At 35.4% G+C, this 10,080-nt stretch overlaps 1 protein-coding gene across 1 annotated transcript in view; it reads left to right on the forward strand.

Moving 5' to 3' along the window:
* The window catches only part of LOC127869229 (ras-related protein Rab-27A-like), a 39,020-nt gene that overhangs the window by 25,271 nt on the left and 3,669 nt on the right, over nucleotides 1-10,080 (forward strand). Inside the window, exons 4-5 of the mRNA XM_052411610.1 lie at nucleotides 4,681-4,766; nucleotides 9,124-9,351. Coding sequence (XP_052267570.1) covers nucleotides 4,681-4,766; nucleotides 9,124-9,351 — 314 coding nt within the window. The remainder of the gene's footprint in view (nucleotides 1-4,680; nucleotides 4,767-9,123; nucleotides 9,352-10,080) is intronic.

A 10,080-nucleotide genomic window follows, 5' to 3' on the forward strand; every position in this document is an offset into this window, starting at 1 on the left:
ATCATCGTAAACTTACACTGATCGGAAAAAACACAGTATTGAAAACGTTTGCACTTCCTAAATTAATATATGTATTAACAGTTCTCCCAAATCCACCAAATGATGTTATTAACGATATAAAATCAGCAATATTTAATTTCATATGGGACGGTGAACCTGATAAAATAAAAAGAACTCAGTTAATTCAATCTGTAGAAAATGGAGGTATCCAATTAACGACCATTGACTCATTCTTGAATGCAGTCAAATGCAGCTGGGTTAAACGATACCTAGATAATACCAATACGAGTAAATGGAAATTATTCTACCAGAAAATCCTAAAAAATATGGTGACTCCTTACTCTTTGAATGTAACATCAGCAATATCTTATATGAAATTGCAAACGAAAACATATTTCTGTCTGATGTTCTATCAGCGTGGAGTGATGTCACTCATAACTTAGAAACCCAAACCAGCAGTAAAACAATTTTATGGAATAATAAAGACATAACTTCAAACAATAAGACGTTTTTCTATAAAAACTGGTTTGAACAAAGCATTAAATATGTCGACCAATTATATGACTACAGAATTAAGGATTTCTACTCTTTTGATAATATATGCTACATATACGGAATACCTTCAAATAATTTTCTGAAGTACTACACACTAATCAAAAGCATACCCATACATATTAAATCTGAAATCAATACAAATAATACACCACAGTACTCAAACAACATTTGTAGAAAACATACTTGGAAGAAAAAACAAAACAAACAAAATATTTTACACACTACAAATTAAAAACCCTACAGAAAACTCCAAAATCCAAAATAAATGGCAAGTCCTTTTTTGAGAAAATGAACTTAATTGGAAACATATATTTACCATGCCATATAAAGCAACTATTGAAAGCACACTGAGAAATTTTCAATATAAATACATCCATAAAATTATAGCTACAAATAAATATCTCTTTAAATGCAAATTATCTACATCAAATCTGTGTGACTTCTGCAGTGAAAACATTGAAACTATAGAACATCTTTTTTGGGAGTGCAAACACATCCAGCCTATTTGGAATCAATTTATATCTTTTCTTGAACAACATCAACTAAACGTTAAACTATCTTTCTTAAATGTAAGTTTCGGAATTAACTCATTGAAATCAATAGACTGTAATAATATTGTGAATTTTATGGTTATATTGATGAAATATTTCATCTTAAACATGAAGTACAAAAAACAAGTACCAAATTTTAATTGTTTTGTCCATAGTCTTAAACTAAAAATCCAGATTGAGAAAGAAATAGCCCTCAGTAATGACACATTACAAATCTTTGAACAAAAATGGAATCGGATTAAATTCTCATAATGTTTTGTCCACTTATATACATTCCACTCTAATGTTAGTTTAACTCTCTAAAATAGTTTTGTTTATTTTTTTATTTATATTTTTCAATCTGACAAGATCATTGTGAATATACAACAAAACACACAAGTCCAGTATGCTTTCTTCTGACTTTATACAACTCATCTTTTTTCATAACTATTCCTCTGTTGTTCTTTTCTTTTCTCTCTAAAAAAAATATATATTAGCATATCTTGTATAACATGTCTGAACTTTATTTCTATGTACAATCACTATGTTGTATGATCATATACATGTTTACATTGTATGTATGATATTGAATAAAAAAATAAAATAAACTGGGTTTTATTGTTTAATACAATAACCCACATTATCAAAGATTTGTGTTTTAAAACAGATTTATTGATTTTTTAATTAGAAATATAATTGAAAGGTGAGTCTGAAAATAGTTCATTATTGTTTATAAACAAGGCTCTCAGGGGTGGTGGTAGTTCAACGTGCTCATGGTGAGCTTTTGTGATTGCCTTTTGTCCGTCGTGCGTTGTGCGTTGTCCGTTGTGCGATGGCAACATTTGCCTTGTTCACTCTCTAGAGGCCACATTTATTGTCCAATATTCATGAAATTTGATCAGAAGATTGGTTTGAATGATATCTTGGATGAGTTCGAAAATGGTTACGTTTGCTTGAAAAACATGGCTGCCAAGGGGCGGGGCATTTTTCCTAATATGGCTATATATGGCTATAGTAAAATCTTGTTAACACTCTAGAGGCCACATTTATTGTCGGATCTTCATGAAACTTGGTCAGAAGATTCATCCCAATAATATCTTGGAAGAGTTTGAAAATGATGCCGGTTGGTTGAAAAACATGGCCGCCAGGGTGCGGGGCATTTTTCCTTATATGGCTATAGTAAAACCTTGTTAACACTCTAGAGGCAACATTTATTGTCCAATTTTGATGAAATATGGTCAGAAGATTTGTCTTAATGATATCTTGGATGAGTTCGAAAATGGTTACGTTTGCTTGAATAACATGGCCGCCAAAGGGCGGGGCATTTTTCCTTAAATGGCTTTATAAGGCTATAGTAAAATCTTTGTTAACATTCTAGAGGCCACATTTATAGTCTGATCTTCATGAAACTCGGTCAGATGATTCATCCCAATAATATCTTGGACGAGTTCAAAAATGATGACCGTTGGTTGAAAAACATGGCCACCACAGGGGCGGGGCTATTTTCCTTATGGCTAGAGTAAAACCTTGTTAACACTCTAGAGGTCACATTTTTTTTCCGATCATCCTTAAACTTGGTCAGAAGATTTTTCCCAATGATATCTTGGATGAGTTCGAAAATGGTTTTGGTTGCTTTAAAAACATGGCCACCAGGGGCGGGGCATTTTTCCTTATATGGCTATATATGGCTATAGTAAAACCTTGTTAACATTCTAGAGGCCACATTTATTGTCCAATCTTTATGAAATTTGGTCAGAAGATTGGTCTCAATGACATCTTGGATGAGTTCGAAAATAATTATGTTTGCTTGAAAAAAAAAATGACTTCCAAGGGGTGGGGCATTTTTCTGTGTATTGCTATAGTAAAATCTTGTTAACACTCTAGAGACCACATTTACTGTCCGATCTTCATGAAACTTGGTCAGAAGATTCATCCAGATAATATCTTGGATGAGTTCAAAAATGATGCCTGTTGGTTGAAAAACATGGCTGCCAGGGGGCGAGGCATTTTTCCTTATATGGCTATAGTAAAACCTTGTTAACACTCTAGAGGCCACATTTATTTTCCGATCTTTGTGAAACTTGGGCAGAAGATTTGTTCCAATATTATCTTGTTATCTCAGGTGAGCGACTTTGGGCCTTTCAGGCCCTCTTGTTTTGTATGTCTGTAACAATTGTGAATACTTTTAGTAACATTTTTAGTTCAATCTGAATGACACTTGCTGAGTGCAAATGTTGTTATCATATCTTGATTTAGTTTACTCAGTTAGTTTTAATAATATCATCTTCAAACATGGTGACAATTTTTATGAGCATAATATTTTTTGCTCATGGTGAACTTTTGTGATCACCTTTTGTCAATTGTCTGTCTTCCGTTGTGCGTCATGAATATTTGCCCTGTTAACACTGTAGCGGCCACATATATTGTCGGATCTTCATAAAAATTAGTCAGAAGATTTGTCCCAATGATATCTTGGACGAGTTCAATAATGGTTCAGGTCTGTTAAAAAACATGACCGCCAGGGGGCCATTTGTTATTCATTCTTCATGAAACTTGGTTAGAACATTGATTTTGTTCCATTGATATCTTGGGCTGCAAAAAACAGGTCATTTTTTTTTTATCTCAGGTGAGCGACTTTGGGCCTTTAAGGCCCTCTTGTTATGCCTTCCTCCCAAGAAGATTAAAAAAAGCAGTCAAGCTTTGACATTTGACCTCTAATTATGATCTTGCACTAATGCATTCCATCATTAGATGACATGTCTTGTGTCTTCTTCAAAGGTTAAGGTCAAACTTAGAGTTCAAATTTGGTCCTAAAATATCTTGTCATGCCTTCTTATTTGTCATTTATCATGCTCCTTTTTAAAGAAATTACTGCTAGACCACCATGTGGATAGCATTTCATATGCAGGATCTAGTGTCTCCCTTATATAGAGGTCAAGATCATTGAAAACTCTTTTCTTACACCACCAGGATCAGGGCTGTAGTATTTTGTGTGTTAAATCATTAGGTGATTCTTGTTTAATTAATGTCTTATGGGGAAAAAATGACACACATTAGGGATAACATTATTTACGTAGACTTATGTAGAAATTAATTTTACAAATCTGCTTTGAAAGTGCACAAGTAAGGGGTTTAATGATTGGTGTGTAACACAAATGGTGGTCCTGTACAAAGTTTGTTCAAATATTGCGCCTATATATCTCATCAAGTATCATGCAATAAAATATATTAACGTAGTGTTTACCTCTTGATAAGTGCATATCATTATTTACCACAGTATTATTTGAGTGAAAACTTTGCTTAATGCATGTGCTGAAAGTGTCATCCCAGATAAGGCTGTGCTGTCATCCCAGATAAGGCTGTGCTGTCATCCCAGATAAGGCTGTGCTGTCAACTCAGGCTAATCAGGGACGACACTTTCTGCCTACACTAAAGTTTTCGTTTAGAAGCAACAGTCTTCGAATGAAACATTCCATAAAATGTGGAAGGTATAATCCCTGATTAGCCTGTGCAGACTGCACAATCTACTGTGGGAATGACACTACATACAAACATTAAGCCCAGTTTTTCTAGAACATTTCTCATATCACTGCAGCTGCACAGGTCTCCAGGCCCGGACGGCTCGTATGGTCGCAGTCAGCGCATTCATCTACAGCTCTGGGACACGGCTGGGCAAGAAAGGTCAGGGCTTGTAGCTATAGAGATTCTTAGATTCAACAGTGATGTTTTGCCCAAAATTACCGCCGATATTCGGCTGCTTCCTGATTACAAAAGTCAATGTTTTTCCCCCAAATCTGACCGAACTTCCCCCCAAAATGCCAAATTTTCCCGATAAACCCAATAAGATTATAATGTTATACAAGGATAATGTCGTAGAACGACTGCCAACCGAACGTCAAGGTGTCCCCGAATGACAACTTTGCTTTGCAAATTTAGCCGAATTTATATGATTTTACGTTGCTATCCCCACATCCCTATATTGTAGAGAATACCAGAGTTAGTCGAAGAATCAAGATTGACCACGCTTGATTTTACGTTATCGTCCAAGATGTTGGCAAGCAGAAGAAAAATTACGATTAACAGCAAAAGCAAATAAAAATCAAATTAACCTCAAATGTCATATGGTAATTAAGGGAAAATGTCATGCGTATGTCCATTAACGATAAAGCTAGGTTTTAGATACAAACATCAATTATTTATTAGAAATCTGCACAGTGAATGTGTGTCACGGAAACCAGTGTTAGAAAATTTGAGTTCAGTCTACTCGCAAAGAGAAAGCATTTAAAACAAGTAATGTTTGAGAATGGAAAAATGATTTGATTTATATGTTAGTGGATCTGTGTATAATCAGATTCATATGCATATTCTGCTTTATTATGCTCCTCCAAAATTTATTTTGGGGGGAGCATGTAGTCGCCGCTTCGTCTGTCCGTGTGTGCGTCTGTCCGTCTGTGCACAATTTGTGTCAGGGCTATTTCTTAGCAACTAATCACCGAAATTCAATGAAACTTTATGGGAAGCTTCTCTACCAAGAGGAGATGTGCATATTATCAGCGGGTTCTGGTCGGATGATTTTTCACAGAGTTATGGCCCTTTGAAATTTTTGAAATTTTCCATTTACTGTACATATAGTGCAATTCTTGTCCGGGCTATTTCTCAGCAACTAATGACTGAAATTCAATGAAACTTTATGGAAAGCTTCACTACCAAGAGGAGATGTGCATATTATCAGCAGTTTCTGGTCGGATGATTTTTCACAGAGTTATGGCCCTTTGAAATTTTCTATAAAAAAATTATTGTCCCCCCAACTACAGTGCCCGCAAGACGTTTCCTTTTATCTGAATATATAGTGCAATATTGTGACAAAAAAAAACTTTCGGGAGCATCACCCGTCTCCGACGGTTCTTGTTATGTTTGTCACACTGTATAGTTTATTGAAATAGCATTGAACTAAAGATGTCGAATCCAAGATATTGAAAGGTAAACAAATTAAATATGTTTATTTAACTCCATTTAATACATCATTAACACAACAAGAACACTAAAGCGTGTTTGTTAATATATGTAAATGTTTTCCCAAAATGATATTTGATATAAACAAATTCTATATTCAACTTAATGCACTGAAAGATGCTATGTTTTAATGTTGTATTTTAGAATCTATAGATTATTGTAAGAATAACCTATTTATGCCTAGCGTCTAGAAAAAAGGCCTTGACAAACAGGGTAGACCCAGATGAGATGCTGCATGATACGGCGTCTCATCAGGGTGTGGGCTGTTTGCTTAAAGGAATTTCTGTAAGAAATATTCTTAATATAGAAATAAATATAATAGCCATCCCTAATTTTGGAAATAAATTGATCCAATGAAGAAGGATGGGAGAGTCCACTAGGCATAAATGGGTTAATATGCATAAGCAATTCAAAGTATTCAAACTAAAAATTGGCTCCATTGTAAGAAGAAATTAAAACAACACTTTCCAATATAAAACTTATTGTCAAACATTAGCTTAAAAACAACAATTTTAATTCTGTTAATTATAACCTGTTTCTTATAATCATTATATAATAATGCTTCATTTCCCCACTGATTTCATGGTTTATCGCGCAATTTTTTACAATTTCATGGTTTATCGCACTATTTTTCCCAATTTTAAGGTTAATAGGGCTATTTGTGCCAATTCAAACGACACATGCTGTAACAAAAAAATGCAAAAATAAGCACTGCTCAAGGTTGAACATTGTGCTATAAAGTGAACTAGATGTAAGTTTGACATATCCTCTATTGCTCTGAAAGGCATTTTAATCCATTTGTCGCCTCTTAGAATAGCAAAGTAAACCAAAACCTTTCTTAATAAATAAATTGTTTAAAGGCTGTATTTCCAACCCTGAAATACCGTGAACAGCAAACAGCATAAAACCTAAGCAGACTGGGAATTACTTGCTTCGATACTTCATGGATGTTATCTTTGAACACTGTCAATAACTGTAGACTTATTTAAAATGTGCCTATAATCAATACTGACAAGTGCTCCAGTTGGGGCATGTGTGTTTATTAAACACATGGTCTTGTTTTAAATTCTATTTTCTTTCGAAGCACGACATTGCACGGCTGTGCAAGAGAGGTCATGTCTGGAAGAAAAAAATGTCTTGAACTTGTAATTATAACGCATCTTAGACTGGTTGAAAACTTAAACAAGAATATTCATTGAATTATTATCCCCTGCCAAAAATTAATATTCTGACAGACTGACGAACATCACCAATTTTATATCCCTCTGCCTTTGGCGGGGGTTCATAATAATGAGAGATTGCCAACAGTTTAAAGATTTAAATTTGGTTAAGCAGTTGATTGTTTCCAGGAAAAATTGGCCGAACAATCTGCAATCACAGTGTTAACATATTTAAATGTGGAACAACTTTTGGTGGAATGCCACATTTCTTTATGGAAAGTAATTAATGAACCATGTCAGTTAAGCATTTTTAGGAGCTGGTTAGGAGATAAAGCCTTTAAAACTTGAATCTAGTTAGAAAGGTCGTAAATTAAATTTAACTTTCTGAGGGACTACAAATGTGTCAAAATACATATCTAAGTGGTAAAGGGTTACCAGCAGGCTTCACTGATTTTACAGACTTCAAAACAAGCTCTATTAATTCATCAAACAGTTAAGCATGTTTCAATGGTTGATTTTAAATGCTTTAATCAAACCTTCCTAGTAGGCTTCACTGTTTCATTATTGAGGAGCAAAGCAACAAATCTTTCGTCATGTGTAACAGATTTAAATGGTTAATTTTTAATGGATTTAAATGACCAATTGTTCATCCAATTTGTTGTAACAAGCTTCATTGTTTAACCCTTTCAGTGCGGGAACCGACTTAAAGGCCTTTGCAAACAGTTTGGATCCAGATGAGACGCCACAGAACGTGGCGTCTCATCTGGATCCAAACTGTTTGCTCTTCTGATAGTATTCTTTGAAAAAAAATCAAAGAAAATGCTAATTTTAGAAATTCTGCAGACGACATTTTAGCAGACGACAAATTTCCCAGCATTCAAAGGGTTAATTCAGTAGGCTTTGGATGATTCATGTAAGTAGCTGACTAAACTGTTTGATATTTCAGGATTGGAAACTAACGTTTTGACTATGGTTGCCTGTCCTTATTCTTTATAAACTTATTATGCAGAGGAATGCCAGGTTTAACTTGATGACATTTCTGGATTCAAAAGAAGCCATCTTGCAGCTAACATTTCTAACTTTCTTAACTGGTTGGTATTAATAGGGCCTCATTCTGGGAAGACTGGGCTAAATGCAATAGGCACAGGCTAACAAGGGATGAACTTTAAGGTTTTATGGTATTTTTCGTTTAAAGGTAGTATTTTTATGCCCCCGGATAGAATGATCAGGGGGTATTTTGTTTTTGGCCTGTCTGTCTGTTTGTCTGTGATTGTATGTGTGTGTCTGTCTCAAAACTTAAACCTTGATCATAAAATGAAAACTCTTGGGTTTATATTCTTTAAACTTCACATGTGCATGCATCTCATTGAAATCTACAATCAAATATGGTTTGAGGTCAATAGGTCAAAGGTCAAGTTCACTGTGACTTTAACATTCAAAATATAAACTTGTTTCTAAAATAGCTGCTGTTCTGCTCCAAAGCACAGTAGGGGGCACTGTGTTTCACAAACACAGCTCTTGTTAACCCTTTCAGCGCGGGAACCGAATTTTGAAGGCCTTTGCAAACAGTTTGGATCCAGATGAGACGCCACAGAACGTGGCGTCTCATCAGAATCCAAACTGTTTGCTATTCTGATAGTATTCTTTGAAAAAAAATGAAGAAAATGCTAATTTTAGAAATTCAGCAGACGACATTTTAGCAGAAGACAAATTTCCCAGCATGCAAAGGGTTAAAATTAAAATCCAGTTTAGGGGGAAAAGGTGGCCCCTGATTAGCATGTTAAGACTGCACAAGCTAATATGGGGTGTCACTTTAGGCACATGCAAGTCAACTTTTCCTCAAACAAGGCTCAAATAAATTTCAGGTTTCGAAGCCTAACAACGGCTTTCTTCAGAGACGCCATGGGTTTTCTTCTCCTGTTTGACCTTACCAACGAGCAGTCCTTCATCAACATCCGTAACTGGCTGACACAGCTGTCAACGCACGCCTACTGTGAGAACCCAGACATCGTGCTGTGCGGTAACAAGTTTGATCTGGAGGACCAGAGGCAGGTGTCTGAAGAGCGGGCTAGAGAAGTCGCTGAGAAGCATGGGTATGTGAACATTGGACATAAAGTACTTCTCTTAATTAAGCCAAGAGTTCGCTGAGAAACATGGGCAGGTAAAAATTGGACATAAAGTATTCCTTTAATTATGCCCCTACATTAAGTTGGAGGAAGAGTGGAGGGCGAAAATAGCTTTGCATTTGTGATTTTATTAGCAAGGCTGTTTTCGGAGAAAACCCGAGGTATTGTCATAGCCTGCTCGCCGTCCGCCGGCGTCGTGCTAAAACCTTTACATTGACTCTGTAATCAAAGTGCTTCCACCTACAACTTTGAAACTTCATATGTAGATGCACCTTAATGAGTTCTACACGCCACACCCATTACAAACATATGAATTTGCGCACCTCCATAAATTTCTTGTTTTTTCTGTGGCCCGGATTTTATGCCTCAAGCATCTACAGTTGGTTGAAGACATTTATAGCAATTGGCCTGTTTGTTTGCTTGTTTTTAATTTTGTCCCTTTCAAGGTTAATAAAAAACTGATGCTTTTCGGCGGCCATCAATAATGCCACCTACAAAGCTTTGATACTTACACGAATTTTATCCATGAACACTCTCAATTCATTCATTTCACCTGACCTCATTATGACCTTTACATTGGCCTTCTTTTGGAGTTTTAAAATGGCAAATGAATAAATATTGATTGAGGCTTTAAATTACAGCATTTAAAACTTCACACATTTACTCTTTTATTAAATATTTCGGCCAAAGGCCTTC

Source organism: Dreissena polymorpha, chromosome 2 (assembly GCF_020536995.1).
Source record: "Dreissena polymorpha isolate Duluth1 chromosome 2, UMN_Dpol_1.0, whole genome shotgun sequence".
Classification (NCBI taxonomy): Eukaryota; Metazoa; Mollusca; class Bivalvia; order Myida; family Dreissenidae; genus Dreissena; species Dreissena polymorpha.